A 20638-nucleotide genomic window follows, 5' to 3' on the forward strand; every position below is an offset into this window, starting at 1 on the left:
CAGATTTGTACCAGCTGGCGAGCCGCATCTTATGTGGAAGCCGGTGGAATCATGAGATGCAGTCCAGTCCAATGTCCTGTAGAGAAAAGAAACATGTGCGGTTTCTTAATGATGTCGAGAGCATACCGCAGCCTCCTTATGAATTTCCCCATTGTTCCATGCATCGCCATCATCCATGCAGATGCTGCTGCTGATGATGGATGATGCTGATTGATAATCAACCGTCAGACCAGTCGAGTTATACTGTATGTGGAATGGCGGCATCCACTCCCGACCGTCCAAGGATGCGCGCACGAATCAGAGGGGGTCCTGGTGTTGAAGCGGTGCCACTGGAAGAAACGTGCATGTGCGTGTCTGTCGGTGATCTTTGGTCTTCTAGCCTCCCAAGAAGCTCTCGAATCTCTCTTCCCACAGCCCTGATTATCTGACTCTCTTTTCCTCAATCCTTCTGACTCCAACCGCCGAATACTCCACCTGTCCTATTCCAATACACCACCCAGCTATACTGTCGTCGAAGCGCAGCTTTCCGACTCTGCAAGAAACGTGAGTTTAGGCTTGCATCATTCCACCCATACTCTTCCGCATACCGCCCAACCCCTCCTCTTACGTCCCTTGGAAGCATCGAATGCAAACCACGCCAGTAGCCGTCGCGATAGAGAGTTGACTCATGATACGACGCTGACCGAGGTGTCCATGTACCTAGGAACTCCTCAATCGCATTCATCACATTTCTCAGGTTCCGCTCAGGCCTATTCTCGCCTCGCGATACGTTCTGTTCCTTCGGAAGCCTCGACCGGCACAACGCGCCTTCTCGCCCGTTGGGCCAAGCCAAACCCTATATAACTTTCGTAGAAGAGCACCAGCCACTGTTATGGCAAACTCTAACAACCAGTTCTACGGTCCGGGCAGCCTCTCTCCTGACCAAGAGCATCTGTTGATGGCTGCCTTGAACTCGAATAACCCGAATCCGCAAAACGACTATAAGTCGAATCAAGATTTTGAAAACAACAACGATGGGACTTTTGACCCCAATCAGCAATTCCCCATAGATGGCGTTAACCCCGCGTTCTTTCAAGGTCAGCCGAATGGCATGAATTTCAGCACATTCGACAATATCGAAGAAAGCCCATACGTGGACTTTCTCGATGGTGACACAAGCTTCGACTTCGATGCAAGTCTTAATAATGGAGATGCTATGATCGGTGGACTTCCCGGTAGCAGCACCTCTCCTGAAGCTTATGATCATGACAATACCGAGAAACGAAAGAGTCCAGAAGATGACGCTGAAGATCCTGATGGGGGGGGCAAGAGAAGAGAGTCTGACGACAAAACGGCCAAGAAGCCCGGAAGGAAACCTCTGACTTCCGAACCGACAACAGTATGTCTTTTTTACTGGTGCTTCCCATCAAATTCTCACATATTTGCAGAAACGCAAAGCTCAAAATAGAGCTGCTCAGCGTGCTTTCCGTGAACGTAAGGAGAAGCACTTGCACGATCTCGAGACCAAGGTTGCGGAACTAGAGAAAGTGTCCGATGCGACCAGTCATGAGAACGGCCTGCTCAAAGCTCAGGTTCAAAGATTACAGACTGAATTGCGAGAGTACAGAAAGCGTCTGTCCCTCAATAGCTCCGGCGTGAATCATTCTCTTACGGGGCACAACGTATCATTTCTGTCGGGCATGGGAGGCGGCAATAACTTCCAATTCGATTTTCCACGTTTTGGTGGTCTTCCTGGCGCGCATATGCTCAGCACAGGGGCAATGAGTGCGGCCAAAGGCTTGTCGAATAGTCCTTCCTCTGCGCGCTCTAGCGTCGGAAACAGCATACACGTGAACAGTGGCATTGCTCAGCGACAGAACAGCAATGGTAGCGTTCAGAGTCCACGGACCCAATCAACTGGCGTTGCCTCACCAGACAGCAATGTCTCCTCCCAAGAAGTCCGTGCGGGGCAGCAGTCACAGTCGAATGCGCGCAGTCCCCCTCTTTATAACGGAGCGAGTACTCCGGTCGTCGATATTGGCCATGTTCTCAGTACCAATTCCAATGTCAATCGCGAGCGTACCGGCAGCTCTTCAGCACAATCGCGTGTATTCCAATTCAACAGCGGCGCCAACTCTTCAACCGATTCCCCTTCTGCCTCTTCAGTTTCTCAATACGGTGGCGCCAACTCGTCATGCGACACTTCTCCTGAGCCATCCTATAACTCACCCATGACCGGAAAGGCGGACGCTCCTGATGGATACGTTTGTCATGGCAATTCCGAAGGTGAGGTTACCTTCTGCGAGAAGCTCAACATGGCCTGTGGCAACCCGCGAAATCCAATCCCTCGAGCGAAGTCTAACGCCAAACTAGCAAACCCCGTGGTTGAGCATTCCACCCATGTAAACGATAGCTCTGCTCTTGACATCTTGACGAACCAAAACGGCGGGCAGTTTGACCCCACCCTCTTTGGCGATTATCGGGATCCACAGGCGGCTATCGTAGGCGACGGAGACTTCACCGGGGGCTTCTTCGATGATGCTTTCAACTTTGGTTCGTATGGCAGCCCATTTGCGTCTTTCGGAGGCGATGGTATTACTCCTGCAACCTCCAGTAAAGCCAATCCAATCTCAGAGATCGAAAAGATCCAAGATGGTGTTGAAGACGAAGTCGTACCGGGCGAGGATCCAGGCAAGTTCTTGAACTGTCATAAAATATGGTACGTCTTTCTTTTCTTCTATTCATCTCTTATTACTATCTCCTTTCTGCGATCTACGCGTCCCGCCCCTACCTGCAGACCAATATCCTCTGTTGTTGTGTTTCAAAAAAGTTCGTATGGCTCGCTGTCCGATTTCATCGCGAAAGAAGGTAGCCGACTGCGACGGTGATGAGCTTGCTATGTGTATACTGTAACGTGTATTTGAATTGAGCACAAAGGCATGAAATGCCGCCATATCGGTTGCAGAACGAGGAGCGTTGAGAGACTGCGCTCTCCTTTGCAGCATGTCGCGAAGTTGGTGATAATGCCAAGAGAATGTTACTGACACCAAACAGGGACAAATTGGCGCAACGATCTGACTTCAAGGACGGTACAATTGATATCGATAATCTTTGCTCGGAGTTGCGAGCAAAGGCACGCTGCTCTGAGAGTGGAGTTGTGGTTGATGATCAGGATGTTGAAGCTGCGCTGAAGCGTCTGCCCGCCGCAGACCGTGCGTGAGAGACAACCCCGGCCACCCGCACGGCGTTAACGACGACTGCGCTGCGTGAAATCATTGGGCAGCCACGGCGCATCAAAGGATGATTGAAATGTATTGGGAAATTCAGGCGCAAGGAATATAGGTGCCAGCTAGCAAACATGCGCTGCATCATGTCTTCGGAATATCATGCACATTGTGGGTGTCTGTTTGCCAGTCAAACTGACTACGAACGACGTTTACGATCGATCCGTATCGGAATCTACGCTCTTTGGGATACCTATAGGTAACGACTATGGATGGAATGGTTGTATGTATAATGAAGCTTGCGAGGCCTCCACTCTCTCTGCAGTGCCCCTGAGCATCCTGAGAAGTTGAAGTCGAGCACTCGATTTTAGATAGCAATATGCCGGTTACCAGTAGTCTTATTTTCTGCATTGACCCTCCCGTCAACTCGATGTTGCTAGGCTTGGCGCGAATTCTCCTTTGCTGCCTCGCTTCACCTTTTTTCCTCTCTCCCTCAACTCTCCCGATCCACCACTTCAGCATCACAAACCCCCCTCTTCATCTCCAAAGCTCATTCAATCTTCTTGCCTTTCTCCTGATGACCATATCCTCCATCCTATCTGGCTAGCTGCTTTTCCACAGCTGCAATGTATCAGAGTGACGGCTTTTGGCTATCTTCCCTTGGCCCTGAAAAAGTCTTCAATACTGACTTCAGCCCAACACCATCTTCTTCGCTTTGATCATTGAGCTCTGGTGGTAGCATCATAGCCAGTGTCTGAATCGTAAGTCTATCTCATCCGGACTTGATTGCCAACATCAATGGCAAAGATCTACTCCGCCTTCACACACCCCGTCAAGACCTTCCACTGCAACCTCAAGCAGCACCTACCCATCACTACTTCCTTCACGATCGAATCTACTATCATCATGCTTCTAGTCTCTGTCAGCTCCCATGACACTTATACTGGAAAGGTACTGATGAGTTCCTTGCAACCAGTCAGTGCCGCTGCCGGTGAGTGTTTGACTTTAGCTCAACACATCACGTAGCCACAACTTCAGCAAAGATGCATAACGATCTTGAAGGCAAGTCTGCCATTACAAGAAGCAGAAAGGTAAGCTTCTTCCTCTTCTCTCTAACGCTCTCCTTATTCCTACACTTCAGCACCTTGCTGTTGCTAGATCTTCAGCATCATAAAAGATGCCAACCCTTGTCACCATCACTACAAGCTCGGCACATATCGCCAGCATCACTTTGTAGATTTATCACTGTCCCTACAAGACTCTCTTGATATCTATCATGGGATTGCTGTACTACTTACTAGGCTTGTGAGTCTCAATGGCCTCGGCTGACAACCTCACTCCTGACGAAAGTGCACGAGGCTGAAACAGGCCTCTAGCACTTCAGCTTCATGATACAAAGTGTTTCTCCTTCTTGGAACAATTCGAGGGTATTGGTTAACCTTCACACAGGCTCGCTGTCTGGCTCGGATGGTGCGCAGACGGCAACCACGCCGGCGGTTACAGACAATTTATACAGAAGACTTCACGCTGAAGCTGCAGCTGCAGCTGTCGCTGAGCAGGATCGATCAGCAGAACATTATAAAGTAGAGTAAGTAGGTTTCCATCCTCACTTCAGAACCCAAGGAAATCAGGCTGACCTACTTTGAATGGCAGATTCGTAGTGTTAATCAAAGACCTCCTTTTGCCGCGCCAGGTTCTGTTCTGGAGAAGACGTGGTGTTTGATACCTTTGCATGGTGACTTCTGACACATGATAGAATATTTGGATGGCCGTCTCGGCTTGCACGTCAGCTCCGTGAGCACCACCTACTCATGCTCGCAATAGCAAGCACAGATCTGGCGATCGATCCGTCACCAGTGTATATCCACACTACCGCCGGTTCCTCCCGGCAGAAGAGCTCTAGTGTTTACTATTGCTTGGTGTCTCACATCTACCATGGCTTGGCTTCTTTCGCATAGCAGGCATGGGACTGCTACCGTTCACTATCTGCAGCGACCTGAGCATGTCCGAAAACTGCTCTGAGTGTGCTCAGCACGACTCGGACACACACGGGAGGTCAATATGTTAGTAAGTATCCCTGCTCTTCAAAATTACACGCCCATAGGCCTCGGGATGATGAAAACACCGCACTGAGAGCAAATTTGGAGGTCCTCCACTAGAAGATGTTGCCAGAGTGTCACAAGTGACGAAGCCGTCGTATTGCACGCTCTGGTTTCGTCCTTTTTGTCACAGCAGCATTGCATGGGGTTATCGAGAACCAATGATTTATTCATTCATCTATGCCAATCTGACTTTCCCCTTACGATATTATCTTTATACACATCTTGATCATTACGAAAAACAATGGACTAATTTTGTGTGGCAGATATACACTCATACTGGCGTGGTAAGATCACACTGTCAATGAACCCCAAGCTGTCGACCACCAGGCATTCCACTCTGCAGCACGCATGTTACAATTGCATCCTCAGCAGAAACATTGACAACAAGGTACGGCGAGATGGCCAAAGAGAGCATCATCTAGCTCCAGAAAGATCACATATCATCTGTTATGTCCAGAGAGCGTCCAGTTTGAGACGACATATTCGCCCGCATTCATGCAGCACAAATCGTTGTTCCCATAACGATGAGCTACCTCTATGGCTGCCTGCGTGCTTTTACAAGATCGCCGACGCGAGCTCGCTTCACATCACTCGAGTGTACGACCTTCTTGGTCGAATCATACATTCTGCCAGTCCTCAGTTACCATTGACGACTTGGCGCTGCTTCGTTACGACGAAAGTACTGTCAGTACCTACTTCCCAGACTACGAAGTTCCTAGAAGAAACAGTGCAACTTCTCCTAAGTTGAGTCTGGATTCTCTGTTTGCCTGAGACTCCAAATCTACCATGGATCCCCCAGCAGACAGTGCTTGCTGCGGTAAGTTCTGTGAATCATAGCTTCTCAGGCTCACATCAATTCAATGGATGATATGGTGCTGCTGCACATCACGCAAGTGTATATGACCGTCCTGGTCATTCCCATTTGGATAGAGGATCCTGAAAACATGCCGTCGCCTTAGCTCCGACAGTGATGAAGAGGACCGGCTTCCGCTCCAATCTCTGGAATGATCAGATGCTCACTTTGGATGATACATCTGTCTGCTGTCAGTAGCGGGTAATTCCAGAGCTTGGAGTGGAAGCTGATCTTCTTCTGGGCACCTGTTTTCCTTCCCATTGCACTGTACAGAGCTGGCTAGCGACATCGCTAGAACTTCCAAGTGCTGGCGGAGCCGCGTTTAACCAATCTTCAAGCAAGGACACACAATAGATGTGCTCATCCAGCTCCTGCTCGACTCATCTTTTCTATGACTCAGATCAGGAGCTGGTGACCTCTCTCCGGATGAGAGTCCTTCTAGCTGTGTTTGCCGTTCCTGAGTGGTCCCTTTTCATCGAAGCTTCTTCATATTGTAAGCCCTCAAAGAAACTCTTTCTGATCCTATTCTAAAAACCATCCAGTATGTCATGACGCAAGTCTTCTTCGAAGATAACCCGCATAGCTGCCCTTTGCCATTTGTCTTCTTGGTCTCGATGGGACTGGGAGGCCAAGCCAGACCTCGCGGAATGGCTACGACAGTCGTTCTTGGAACGAGCTTGGCTGATTCCTCGCTCTGCCAGGGTTTCAGCCAAGCTGACTGGTCCTGGCTGGCGGTAGGAGCGTGGCTTGTTTAAGACGCATTATTCTCACCGGATAGACAGCGTCGATTCACCGTCGGCTGGGACCAATGCCGTATGATCGTCGTTTATGCCTTTGACGAAGTTAACAAAGCATCAAATGAAGAAGACTTGTCTTGATCTCGAGCGAGATTCAAGTAGCTCTCGTAAAGCTACATGCTGCATTTTTGACTGACGAGCGTCGTGCCAGAAACAATGTCTGCATCATAAGGAATCAAGAGCGGGAATGTCAGCTCCAAACAAGAGTAAACTCACCACCATGGGTATAAGAGTATGTTCTAAAGATCTCCAGCAAATGGCATGTCAGACTCATCTCGAAAAGTAGACTCGGACACATCCAGGATCTTTCACTTACACGTCTAAGCATGTGAGGAGACCTGGGCAAGTTATCAAACTGCCCTGATCGTGCCAGCCATGCTTGTTCGTACAATGCAACTCATCATCTCCGTGACCATCTTTGGCAGGCAGTCATGCTTCGAGTACCTAGATATGTGAGTATTTGTTTCCTCAACTTTGCTATACCTCACTAATGGTGTCCTCTTAGTGAGTTCGGAGCAAGCAACATCTACTATCAGTGTGCTGTGAAGTCTCCGCATGATACTTGCAGGGATTAGTGCCACCAAATTATCCTAATACATACATGCAGCCGGGACGACTGCTTCAGTACCCCTTTACAGGGATGAAAACCCGGTCCAGCTCTGGATCTGGACCTACCAAGACAACATCGCTGCCATCGAATAAATAGATTGCATGAAGCCACTTCGTGACTTACAAGGGTCAAAGCATGTTGAGGAGCTCGATCGGCAACAAGTGGTGGTCCGGGAGCGGTATTCAGATCAACGAGACTAATTACCAGCCACGGACCATGTTCTCGAGGACTCTTAACACCGGATGCCGCTTTTGGAGACTGCTTACCGTCTGCACAGCCCGGTTACCTCGCAGGGCAGGAAAAACGCGTTTGGACAAAACGTATGGAGAGCGCGCATAGACTGTGTGTGAATGGACTTGCGAAAGCGAGGGCTAGAGTCAGAGTCAATTCAAACATTTATTGCTAGTAGTGAAGTTCAGACCGTCTTAGCACAGAGAGCCGTAGCATTCAATCTCATGCCAAAAACCTATTACACAGCCAGAAACGTTTTGGTAATACGCTCTTCCCGTTCAGGAGTGTACCAAATATTGTTGGTGATGTCGCGTATGTGCCAACAGTCGGAATCCAAAAATTCGGTACAGCTGAATGATCGATATTTCAAATTCATACGTGGTGGGTCCCAGTATAACACGTGAAGGCTCTCATGTATCGACGGAACGGGGACTGTCAAGCAACTACGGAACGCAATGACCTGGCTTCCCAGCAACCTTATCCATATTCCTCGTAGGATTTACTGTACTTCGATTACGTCTTTCGCTTGGAGGGCCGGTCGACCGATCTGCGAACCACAACATTAGACTACGCTCAATTACAAGTACCCGCCCCTATGGGTCAGCCCTTCCAGGAGTGTTTCGCCTCACAACGTGGCTAGCTAGGGCTATGCTCCTCCTACAAATCCTAGCACGCATCATGCGCATATACTAACCTCTTTCTTGGGAATTTGTCAAATTCTTATAGGTAGTTCTACGCATATGACCCGTTCTGAGAGTTGTGCAGAGAAAGGTATAGATGGATGGGCAGGTACCTCATCTACTAGGGATTTCTTAAGCTCTTTGTAACGTCTGGTTCTAAGTAAGTCTCGCCAAAGCATTGGTGGAATTGGCACACCTGGTATCCCTCAATACAACGCTCGTATTTCGTTTATTGGGCGCAGGAGAGTACTCATTTAGGGTGAGCAGCAATCTGAAGAAGAGTAGGACTAGCCTGGCCTTTCTTCTACGATTCCTATTAACCAGACCGTCTAGTCCGATCAGATGGGCGATAAGCAGTCGCCTCTGGTACTCTAACACCCCCGACTGCCATTTCGAGCTAGATCCGACCAAGTTTCGAACCTCTGCATCCTTTACAGCCTATGATAGACAACGGAAAGATCACATCGGCTAGTCAGAGGCTACATGGATGGTATAAGCTAGACCGCGCCGGTCTGGGTCGTCTACCCGTATGGGTCCATCCTGGGCACCTAGTTTCACGGGATGCTTTAGCACGGTACGCAACGGGCCTCATCTATAGTCTTTGCCATCCCGCCAGTAAGCTTTTTTGAGGCTGACAACTGCAACATTGCTGGTAGTTACCATTGTGGCGCGTGGTGAGGCCTCCCATCGGTGGCACTTGCGATCAATGACATTCAATGCAGATCTGATGAGATCCAAGGCGCATATGAAAAGGAGGTATGCATTGTAATTACAGATATATCTCTATTCAATAGTCTAAGGCTGAGGACTGCATGGACCTCCTATGTTTTTGATCGAAAGGCGCACGATTTTTTGCCAGAAGTGAGGGTGCAAAGTTGCAAACCCGAATCCGGATCCGAAGCTTCTGGAAGAAATGGACAGTTGCCAATAATTGGACCCGGCTAATTGGTCCAAGCGCTCTAGATAGATGTAATTAAGGTATCTAGTTGGAATGTCGCGCCTAACATGAAAAAAGTAACCTGTGATCGAAAGCGTGCTTTGCAAGCTATATCATGCACGACGATATACTCCTAATAGAGGGATCTTTAATTAGCGTCTTGCCTTTACCCAACGAAGTCAGGTCGGGGCGGCTGAACCTTATTTCTCCCCTTGGTATTATGTAGATAGACAATGCGTGTCGGGCACGATGACAGCGCCAATTCCTGCTTAGCGAAATGGGCTCCTAACAACCGTGTACTTTCGCGCATATTGTCTGAACGACCTGCTTCTCAAACATTGATTGGTTATTTGGCAAGTGCTTTCTTTTTTTCTTCTTGTCACTCGACTGCATACGAAAACCACAGGGTTATGTCACGCTACAGTTGTCAGTTACCGGTATACTCCCTTATCTTGCCAGTACTCATTTTACCTAGGCTTGACCATCCTAAATCCTTTTAAAGATGGATCTCTCTACTTCTGTCAAATGATCTGGGTAGAGACCGCACCTCATTCACAGTGAAGAGGTAGGAGATATGTCTTCTGCGGGTTCGAAACGGACATATGCTCGTCCAATACCCGAAAATATATGGGAACAGAAAAAAAAGCTTATCTCTGACTTATACTGCAGCAGCGAGATAAAATATAAGGACATAGTGCTTGCTATGAATAGTAAACACGGTTTTGAGGCTACGTGAGTTTAACATAACCCTAAGCTGGAGGTTCTGGCAGACGGGCAGATCTGACACATAACAGAATCGACCAGTACCGCAAACAATTTAAAAAATGGGGCTGGAAAAGAAGGGCTGAATATAGCATTGGCGACTCTAATGGCCCTGAGGATTCTGAGGACCCTACGGAATCTGAGAACCCTGGCGACGAGGATCATGATGGCTGTGATCATACAACACCACACCCACCTGCTGCCATAATTAGCGACTACCAGTCATTCGAGACCAGCCAAGAGGTCATAAATAACTACAATGCCTCTAGCGAACAACACCGGAGTGACGAGATATCGTGGGACCAACTTGAGGACCTTTACTTTTCCACGTTGGGAGTTGGAGCTGGAATAAGTAGCCTCATGACCAATGCAGTCGATCCTCCTGGCACAAGCACGATCGACCCGCGCAGACTAGACACGCCTGAACATAGTAACATAGAGCGACACTCTGTTCTCTACACTACTGATAGTCCCTGGATTAGCCTTGCTGCTCTCCGCCACAGCTCGATGGCAGTCACTGCGGATGAATGCAGACATAATAGCATAGCAGATCGACGAACCTCTTTTCTGGCATCGTCATGGACCTCATCGGGCATAAGAACCATGAGATCAGCGGCAGAGCGGGCAGCGAAAGAGCAGGCAGCCAAAGCTCGACCCGGTGATGTCCCAGTGTCATCAGAGCTAGGATCAAGCTTCGATGCCTCACAGGGATCGGCATGTTGTCTTAGTACGATGTATGACATTATTGACTGAGGCTTGTTGATTCCAGAATTGTATAGATTGCCATGTGCTCAGCGGGTAAGATTTGAAAACTAGACTTTGGAAATTTCGAGAAGTGCTCTTTCGTGGTAATACCATGCGGGCACAACCGAAGTAGGTTGAAGGCGCTATTTTAGACTCCATTAAGGTCGCGAAAAGTTGTTTGTTTGTAACTATATATTGTAACTCGCGCATATAAGCTGATAGAATTTAATTCATTCATTCGATAGCGCGAAGATAAACTGACATCCTGGTGACCCAAATAGAGTTATATACCTATTAACATTGCACCATGGTCTTCTGAGTCTCGATGAATTATTTTGAGTTCCTCTCTTCATGAAGTAGATGAGTACTTCTCCCCTAAAACTATTCATAATGTTATGCCTGTGGGAAGGTTACGACGTTTTGTTAACCCCCAAACGTCATCCAAACCTCATTTTATACATGAATCTTGAATAGGATATCATGGAAATCTATGTTACCATGGTATCATACATTCCTAAAATATTTCAATTTTATTTAGAAGTCTATGAGTGGCTAATATCATAGTAATAAAGGATCATGCTTAAAGTCATAATGAACCAACAACTTTCATGATCTCCATAAGAGCACACCGTCTGACGATGTGGAGTTTTCATTGAATCTTTTATGATCTGTTGAGGATTATCATACGATATCTCGAAATGTAGATAGGTATCGTAGTATCCAAGTAGTAGGAACTGGCTTCAAACATTGTGTCCCATGGTGCATTTTGAGCATTCCCATATAACTCACTCGCGGTACCAGTAGCGAGGGACAAGAGCTCTGTAGTGTATGAGTACAATATGATACCCTGTAATCGTTAAGTTCATACGGATAACAGAGGGCCAAGCCATAGAATATGGCCGCACAGCTTAGTTCCCTCTGTTGGTGATACAACCATTACTACTGCTCTCGTCTTCAATATATTTGTCAACCTAGTTATGATCATCGCTTTGGGTCCTTCGGTCTGACATTCGTAGAGTCCTGTTGCGTCTATTCGCTCTCTAAAATTATAGAACAGCCGTCTGTCTTCCATACACTCTGCATACTTAGTCTAGCATTCTCTAGTGCCACATAGCGGTATATTAGTCACTCTTAACAGCATCCATGATACCGTTCTCTTCCAACTAATAGATCTCATCATCCCTATACTAAAGCTAGAGAACCTGATGTATGTTCCGGTACTTTACAGCAGATAGGCTCTTACCTGGTCCAAATGTTGAATATATATACACAAGTAGGGCTCTGTTCTTAGGTTCCTTGCTTTAGCCATGAGTTTGCTTTTCATGGATCTTACAGGCACAAGATCTGGTGAATGTGAGCTTTGAGGCTGTCCCCAAGATCTTCATTCTATGACGGCACAAATTTCAATCTTAAGGTAAGACCTATGAGCTGTCCGATAGCACCAACCATAGTCTATTCTACCTTGTAAAGATAGTATCTACTGGCATATTTTCACCGAAGGCGTTGGGTCTCTGCGCTCTCATTCTCTAAGCACTACTTTTACCGTAAGTAACCTGCATAGCACACTTTACCTGGAGTTGAAAGGTGTACCCAACACGCATCATATCACTCCTCAAGGCGCAGTCTAAAGTTTGCAAGGATATGAGTCTCTTGGCAATGCGGCGCGTACGCATGACTCCATTTATGACGTCGGATGGCTGCTCTATGAACTCATACTGCACCGTCTGAAGTGGGCGTTTGCTAGGATAATCTCTGTGGATAACCCCTTCACGCTTGATTGTGCCGCTTTTCGTGACAGCGTAGGATAAATCATGAAAGACAGCATTTGGCATATAGGTGTACATATTAAAGACCATGTCAAAGATCGACAGAAGTAGGGGAGTGGTACTGATGAAAGATGTATAGCATTATCGGTAATTATAGTCGTGTAATGATCCGGATCTTAATTCCATACACCGAGAACAATGTGTAAGATGTTTAGAAAGACAAAGAGGATAACTGCAACTATAAGATTATCGGAGACCTGTCGCCGTGCAATGGTGAAGATGCCCAGATGCAGGCATCATCATTGTGTAAGGGAGCGGTTCAACTGATGATAATGAGATTAGAAATGCTCACGGTGTAGCAAAGTCGTGTTTCGCAGCGACGGGATGCTTATATGTGTTGTGAGCTGTCACAATGTCTGTGAAAGATAGTCCATTAGATCGACTTTCAGGGACGAAACACAAAGGAGACTAGCCAACTCTGACATAACGGTTCGTTGCTATGAGAGAAGAGACTTGACACCACGCACCTTTAGACATCACCGTCGTTCATTTCAATTCCGTTATGCTAGTGAGAATAAGATGGCATCCACCTCACTACACCTATCAACTATGGTGTCTTGTTCCGGATCTGAAGCATTTCAGACATCCTATCACCATGCAAAGTGACAGCAGGGTAACGAGGATTTTGCCAGACATCTTGAGAAAAGCCTGGGAGCTGACAGAAGCTGATTGGGATTGAATTGGTCTGATTGAAACTGATAAATATGGAATGTGCTTGGCACGAGAGTTCAAGGTTTGTATGTGCCGATTGACGTGTGCGCTCACAGCAGATTACGGCACTAGCAATGACTCAGATTGAATTAAGACAAAATACTACGGATCACACGAGCTTGTAGGTGTGAATGAACACACTTACTTATAATAAAATGATTCAGAGTTTGACTCAGGGAAATACGGCGTGATGAGGACAAATTCATGAGGTTTGCGCAGGCCAATGACGACATATCATGAGATGAAATATGCTGCAGGGGTTGTAGCAACGGTCCTGTGTGTAAGATACCGCTCAGCCTCTCGGAAGGATTAGCGACCCTGGTCGAATGCATCGTAGCAATCGTGGAAACTGGTCCGATCGTGCGGGGATCGAGATGGTCTGATGTGCAAAAGGGAGCGCACGGACCGATATAAACGGCCCGTTCAGGGACTCCCATGTTGAATTGGGTACAAAGGCTGCTCGGTCCGTCCAAAGCACCCACTCGCGCCTCACTTCCGTGGAACCCTTATCGTACAATTTACGTGACCTCTACGGAACGGAACGAAGTTGGGAAGCTTAACGACCCCCTGATGTCTGGTTACAATGTATTCACCATTTCCGGATGTAGCAAAGCACATGATGCCACTACTACCTACTTCTGTTATTATCACTTGTTCATATGAATGAAATTCTACTATAATCTGATGTTGTCAATAACGTGCTAATTCGGCGACGTGGCGAAGCTACCTCAGTTGGGTTGTAGTTTTACATGGGTGAGCCTGTGTTGTATACATGACCCTAGTCCCATAAAAATACTTTGCGGCGCTGAGAGGACCCGATACTGCCTCCACATGCGTCATTGGGATTTACTCTTATACTATAAATAAGCGTTGTCAGCCCTTCAAAGCTGTACACACACTCGAGACTAAATTTTCCAGTGTCGAGTTGCCAAACAGAACTAAGCTCTGGATATAGGGGGCAAATTTTCAACATAATGACTTCCTCATATCATCCGAACTCGCTAGGTGGCGAGGACGCCCGGTCCAAGCACTTCTCCCAAAGCGACACATACTATGACAGCAGATACGACTCCTCTCCGCGTGCCGCATCCTCCGATTACCCTCGAAGCTACTATCCAGCACACCGTGGGCGTTCTAGACGCCGAAGACCAAGTTCCATTATATCCAGTGATTCTTCATCAGATTCTCCCTCTCCACTGCGTACCCGGTCACGGTCACGCCGTCGGCACCACAGGCCAAGATCTGTCTCCAGACGCCGCCACACTGAAGATGTCGCCACCAAAGAAGAAAAGTCTTGGTACAACAAGAAATCTTTGTGGACCGGGCTCGCAACCATCGCTACTATCGCCTCCCTTGTGCCATCCGCAATGGCGGTGAAGCAGACTGGGCGCTCAGCACGAGCGACGGAGAAAAGTGCTGCGGCAGTGACCAAAAGTGCTCGAGCGACATTGCAGAGTGCCAATGCTACGAAGATGAGTGCCGGTGCCTCCATGCTAGGTGCCAGAGCGGCTATCAACAGTGGCGTTGCACAAGGCCATATGGACTTCGATGGACGGTAAGTACAACAATCAGTTGCTAAGTCAACACATACTGACTCACTCAACAGATACACTGGTCCTGCGACTCATATGAGTGCCAGGAAGGCGATTGACAACGGAGGGTATCCACCACCTCTTCAAAGGGCTGTTGGCATGACACGCCTTTCATGAAGCGTTTCGACAATCTCATGGTAGCATGTGATGACCTATGTATCATGACTCTTGATGTTTTCCCCCATCCAAGAATGGCATGTTCCATTCCCTCGGCGTCGTGTTCGACTGTGAGCAATATCTACGATCAACCTGTGGACCGAACCACGGTGATGACGAATTTCTTATCCAAATATTTCCGTTATGGTGTAGAAATTGATAAATGTGGTACTACTGAAATGATTGAAAGCCCAACATGAATACTGGTGTGTCCTAAGTTGCTATGAGTAGAAGCTGGGGGATATCAGAGCTAATGAAGTTGCTATAGGTATGCAGCTTGATGTCATACGTTGCCGATCAATTTTCCAGCGTCCATTTCCAACGTCAGCGCTGGCTGAGCTTGTCCTATGTTCTTTTCTTTTCATCCTCATTCCATGATATAAAAGCAGCTCAGACAAGATGATTCCAAGCTCGGATATGGTCTTGCTAGAAGTGCCCTACAAAATTAAGGTGTGAGTTTTGTCGCCACGTAAAGGCTTAGCTCGCTTCGTCGAATTTCGAACTAGTGGATCCTCGATGCAGGATCGAGCTCGAGACTACAATATACAAGTAACAGCGCATGTGACCTAGACCGTGTCTTGGGCCAATGATGATTGATATCATATTACAGTACAAGCGAGGAATCCGTACAAACATGTCGGCTACGTCCGGCGGAGTGATATGTCGTACGTCTCTGGTGGACATGGACCTCAATGCGACTCTCACTGGACGTCCAAATGAGTTACTCGATACTAAAGATGTTGTAGAGCTAATACTTTACCAATGAAACGTATTCAGTTCACGTCGAAGATGTTTCTTCATACGTATGTTGGGTTCAAACTTACGCAATGCATCGAAACATGAGGATAGACGAGTGTTGAGCAACGATAGAGGCGGTCCAATCAAAGTTGAGATTTCGATAATCTATAACAATCAGGTCTTCTGGGTCTCTTCCATGCTTCACTCATTGGATTTCCTCTTGAGAAATTAATCAAGTTGGCATTGATGACTTTTCATCTCCTATGCCGTGGGCAATATCTGATATTCACCTAGGATTGAGTCATGGAACAAAGAACTATAGTGCTTTCACCTCAATATCAATCCACTAAGCTACAAAGGGTCTAGATTGTCTCATCTGGTTTCTCCAACTTGTAAACAGATTCACCTTAAATAACGTGGGCATTAAACGCCGAACTGAACGCCGCAGTCATCGCTTACTCGAGTCACTTCACCTCGCTCACTTCACCTCGCTCACTTCACCTCTCAACAGGTAGCGCATCCTAGAGTTCTTTCCATTTCGTCGACGAAAACTCCAAATTCAACCTATTTTCCACGTCACGTCTGCCGAGTGCAGTACTCAGTGGGTGCTTATTGTCTACCGAAACGTTTACGATAGAGCCGTCTAAAGTGGAGCACCCACTGATTACTGCACTCGGCATCTGGTAGCTGAAAATTTGACGATTATGTCCCCGCCGCGAGCCCCGGCACTGACAACGTAGGCTTCCTTTGGTTGTCCCCTTCATATCCTCAAAACTACTTCTAGCAATTAATTCGGGAGATATTACCACTTCAAAAGATAAAAAATGTCAAAAACGTGTGTCCAGAAAAGAGCTTTAATCTTTGGACCTCGACCAGATTATACCAACCTCTCGTCGATCACAATCTCGCACGATCAGCTCATCGGCCCTGACTGCCGAACCAACCGATCCGCCCATAGTTTCATCCGTCGCCGAGAACAGTCTGATCAAAAAAGTCTCTGGAAACTCTAGGCTGACCCGGTCTCCAACACCACAAACGAGAATCTTCAACGTCCCTGGCGGATTTTCAGCCAACTATTCTCCAGACAGTCCGTTATCTGAGTTGAAAACCTCATCACGGGGCAACAACAAGAATTTTATCGAAATCGAAGTCGTCCACCCCACTATACAGGTCAACCCATTGCCAACGCTGTTAGGGTACATCGGATTCAGATGGAACAAGGAGAAGCTCGGTGTTATTGACATGGTAAACCTCGGAACTTTGTTGCAGCTCCGACACCTTGGGCTTGGAGATACAAGCAAAGCTGGTTTATTGAACCAGACAGATCAACATGGCGAAGTGAAGAAGCTTGGTGCCATGATCATGTACCAGGATGGCTATCACGTTCCTATCGAAGCCTCTGAGTTTCACTGGAACTTTGGGTAGATAACCGACAGTTATTCTATCGCCAAAGCGAGAACTCCATTGACGCAGCTCGCAACAAAAATGGTGAGCTCACACGTCAAGGCGCTGCCAGGGGTTGCATTTCGAACAGATGGGAAGATGTCTGACTTAGGATGAGTGAACCTAAGTTACTTAGAGGAAGCACTGGTGGTAGCGGCCGCATCAAAAAAGTTCATATCAAGATTTCGAAGAGTGGCCTGACGTGTCGATCGACATGGATCGATCACAGAACATCATGAGGACGTCTACGGGAGATCTGATTATCCCATCAAATGACCACAGGCACACAGGCAGGCCCTACTTGCTGTGTCTTTACGGTGGCAAACGGTTTAGGAAGCCGTTACATGTCAGCTACAATCTCAACAATGACAATACCTCTCGAGATCGTTAGACCCTGACATCTAGTTCGGAAGAAACAAGGGTGATAACAAAGATATGGTTTGCAGCAATGAAGATCTCTGAGGAGCTTCAGCGTCAGGATCCAGTGAAGCAACGTACTACGCTTCTTCTGTATCATTTTGATGAAGCAGATGATGTTTAGGAGGCAGCTTCACACCTATCAGAAGCATTTGCGGGAATGCTTTGGCAGCATTTGCAATCGCAAAGGGATGAAGCGTCTCAGAAGAAATTGTTTTGCTGTCGTGCATCTGACCACAGTAAGTCAGTCGGCCATAGCTTAAGCATATGGAGGAGTACTGAGCAAGATTCAAGATGTCTCCGTCATTCGAGGTTGTTTCAATTCATTGTTGAGCTCTGTACCTCAAAAGTCATGGGATCACCCCGGAAGTTCGGCCTCCGCCCAACGGTAGCTGAGGAACAGCCGCAGCGCCTCGCTGTTTCCATGAAAGTGGAGGTCTCAGGTGCCTTGGGACTCTTATGCGCAAAACATGGCTAGGCTTCTCGAAGCTAGCCTTCTGAATTACAGCACGACTCAGTGTCTCCGACTTCAGTATGTGATGCCACGAGAAGACGTTGGGATTGGATGTCTACCATTCAATTGACGAAGCTCTTTTGTATCTCAATAACGCACTACTATCGTTTGAAGCCACTCATTCCTGCAATCAATTTTGTCCACACTCTCCGGAACAAGAGCTATTCTTGTGTGACCACGCGGTTATCTCGCTATTGTTGATCATGCTAGATCAACTACACAGCACGAATCCGGCCAACTTTCCAATAAAACTACGCAATGAGCTGATAAGTTTTGCGATGGTCAAAATTCAGCAGATGCCACGAGGTATCCGGGTAAAGGCGGTGAACGATAAAGGGGCATATGAAGTGTCGTTCCTTGTTGTTGCGAGCATAGAGGGGAGAGACAATGATGACAGGTCTGGCGTACGGATTCGATTACACGGGTATCTATGCAGATTTGATCGCAAGAAGCACATTTACGAGCGTAGTACGTTAGCGAAACGCCGTTCAGCTTTTCAAAGTTAACAACAATATAGAGGACGACCAGGAGGTACAGGGACAAATAGAAGTGGACGCAAGGACGGTTATCAATGTTCGTTGGAGTCGTGGGCCATGGTGACGATGCCGTTGGAGTCGTGGAGACATGGTTACGATGCCGTTGGAGTCGTGGAAACATGGTGACGATGCCGTTCATTACAAAGAGAATGATGATGATGATGATCGCCATGGAGTCGTGGAGACATGGTGACGATGCCGTTCATTACAGAAAGTTGATGATGATGATCGCCATGGAATCATCTACACGATTTACCAGAACAAATCTTTTTAAGAACGCTTCACAGCGTCAAGTTCAGTCGCCAAGGCCTATAGGTAGATCCTTTCGACCGATCGTCAATGGAGCGTCACCAGACTTCCCTCAAAATCGCACGGACAAACATCACTCTGTGCGAATGCTCCAGCAAGGTGGTGTCATACTCGATCACTCGAGTTAAGTTTGAAGACCTAGACCCTAGCCAGGAATACTGGCCATCCATCTGTAGAGATAAGGTCGGTGCATTTTATGGTGTTTATTGCAAAGCACTAGCTCCTGCAGAGGACTCCTTGGTGACTCCTTATGATCTCATAAATGAGGTCTTTGCGAGGACCTACCATTCCATTCCAGCTCGTAATCGGGGGAATCTTGGGACTGCTGAGCAACAGCTTAGTATGTAACAGCCTGTCTATCACCCATGATCCTATGCTAACAGCGTATACAGAGATCGGTAAGCGCATAGATACACAGATTCTTCAAGATCGTCTAGGCTTCCCACACCGCTTTGAATGGTTCAAGGGAGAGAGCGCAGATGAACGTGATAAGAACAAGCACGTTCAACGTCGTTGGCTATGGAACAGACGCATTCGGAGACGACTTGCCACAGGCACAGGTCGCAGAGTTGGCGAGAAGTGCAACAATGACAAAGATTGAAGAGAGACGTCTCGCAGCCCGCAAGCGCCGTCGGAACTGATAGCAGGCTGATAGAATTGTCAGTCAAGATCACAGCGTACGACAATGAAAATTGCGAATTGGTTTGAATGATTGGGGACTCAGTTCTGGATTTTTGGGAACTTGATCGTAGGTTTCTATTAACAAGGCTGTTGTTCTCTTTATAAACACCGAAAGTTTGCGTCAAGAGGTCCACCAGAAGTATTAATCTATTAAAAGTGAGAAAACTAGCCTAGATATATGTCTAGGCACGCCCACTCAGAGGTATAGCTTGGAATATAATCATTAGGGTGTGTACTCAAACCACTTTTAGTTAAATAGTAGTGATAATAGGTTAATATTCCAAAGTAGATGGACTATGAATGTGTTCCTAAGTGGAATTCTGCTTTCTGAAATGTTCAAAGAGTGGCAATACACAGGCATCATCACTCATTGCAGGTTTCTGTACCACAAAGTCATCACTTTGTTCGACTATGAGAGTGAAGTCACATGTGACCAAGGAGAGAATGCCTTATTCCCTGGGTTCATCGCAGCAGATCTATCAACCATGACCTTACTTGAGCATATATTTCCTAAGATCCTTCGTGGTCTTCTGCCTAATTCTACACATGCACCTTGGATCGCCCGAATGATTCGAAGGATGTCAGTATGGATTATTGACTCTACAAGATACGTCTTGGGTAAGTTTGTGTGCTCCGCTGGCTATCGTTAGAATCGCTAACATATCCAGTGCATGAAAACCATACTCTATACTCAAGGGAACTACAGCTGCTCCTATAGGTAAATTAGGATCAATTACGGGTCGCTAGAGGTTTTATATTGGGGCTATAACTACTATCGTTACCTTGTGGTTAGCTG

The 20638-nt window shown here is 47.2% G+C and overlaps 7 protein-coding genes across 7 annotated transcripts; all 7 read left to right on the forward strand.

The window, feature by feature from the left end:
* Positions 1–412: 412 nt before the first annotated feature.
* Positions 413–3599, forward strand: EJ05DRAFT_474101 (PAP1-domain-containing protein). The gene is made up of 3 exons (XM_033743536.1): positions 413–1378; positions 1428–2698; positions 3034–3599. Exons 1-3 carry the CDS (start codon positions 872–874, stop codon positions 3197–3199), a joined length of 1944 nt encoding a protein of 647 aa, XP_033602659.1. The 5' UTR covers positions 413–871; the 3' UTR covers positions 3200–3599.
* Positions 3600–8181: 4582 nt separating this feature from the next.
* EJ05DRAFT_474103 (uncharacterized protein) lies at positions 8182–8738 on the forward strand. Its single transcript, XM_033743537.1, has 2 exons — positions 8182–8343; positions 8491–8738. Exons 1-2 carry the CDS (start codon positions 8252–8254, stop codon positions 8621–8623), a joined length of 225 nt encoding a protein of 74 aa, XP_033602660.1. The 5' UTR covers positions 8182–8251; the 3' UTR covers positions 8624–8738.
* Positions 8739–9492: 754 nt separating this feature from the next.
* EJ05DRAFT_508772 (uncharacterized protein) lies at positions 9493–11162 on the forward strand. Its single transcript, XM_033748033.1, has 3 exons — positions 9493–9839; positions 9889–10145; positions 10208–11162. The coding sequence occupies exons 2-3, from the start codon at positions 9988–9990 to the stop codon at positions 10926–10928; spliced, it is 879 nt and encodes a 292-aa protein (XP_033602661.1). The 5' UTR covers positions 9493–9839; positions 9889–9987; the 3' UTR covers positions 10929–11162.
* Positions 11163–14430: 3268 nt separating this feature from the next.
* Positions 14431–15165, forward strand: EJ05DRAFT_483979 (uncharacterized protein; the record flags this gene model as incomplete). The annotated part of the gene is made up of 2 exons (XM_033745302.1): positions 14431–15011; positions 15063–15165. The coding sequence occupies 2 exons, from the start codon at positions 14431–14433 to the stop codon at positions 15163–15165; spliced, it is 684 nt and encodes a 227-aa protein (XP_033602662.1).
* A 673-nt stretch (positions 15166–15838) lies between these two features.
* Positions 15839–17665, forward strand: EJ05DRAFT_525317 (uncharacterized protein; the record flags this gene model as incomplete). The annotated part of the gene is made up of 3 exons (XM_033748842.1): positions 15839–15869; positions 15982–16007; positions 16819–17665. The coding sequence occupies 3 exons, from the start codon at positions 15839–15841 to the stop codon at positions 17365–17367; spliced, it is 606 nt and encodes a 201-aa protein (XP_033602663.1). The 3' UTR covers positions 17368–17665.
* A 1342-nt stretch (positions 17666–19007) lies between these two features.
* EJ05DRAFT_275882 (uncharacterized protein) lies at positions 19008–19885 on the forward strand. Its single transcript, XM_033740391.1, has 2 exons — positions 19008–19501; positions 19554–19885. The coding sequence occupies exons 1-2, from the start codon at positions 19192–19194 to the stop codon at positions 19760–19762; spliced, it is 519 nt and encodes a 172-aa protein (XP_033602664.1). The 5' UTR covers positions 19008–19191; the 3' UTR covers positions 19763–19885.
* A 253-nt stretch (positions 19886–20138) lies between these two features.
* Positions 20139–20560, forward strand: EJ05DRAFT_498181 (uncharacterized protein; the record flags this gene model as incomplete). The annotated part of the gene is made up of 2 exons (XM_033746647.1): positions 20139–20460; positions 20511–20560. 2 exons carry the CDS (start codon positions 20139–20141, stop codon positions 20558–20560), a joined length of 372 nt encoding a protein of 123 aa, XP_033602665.1.
* Positions 20561–20638: the final 78 nt, after the last annotated feature.

Source organism: Pseudovirgaria hyperparasitica, assembly GCF_010093815.1.
Source record: "Pseudovirgaria hyperparasitica strain CBS 121739 unplaced genomic scaffold EJ05scaffold_4, whole genome shotgun sequence".
NCBI classification, from domain to species: Eukaryota; Fungi; Ascomycota; class Dothideomycetes; order Acrospermales; family Acrospermaceae; genus Pseudovirgaria; species Pseudovirgaria hyperparasitica.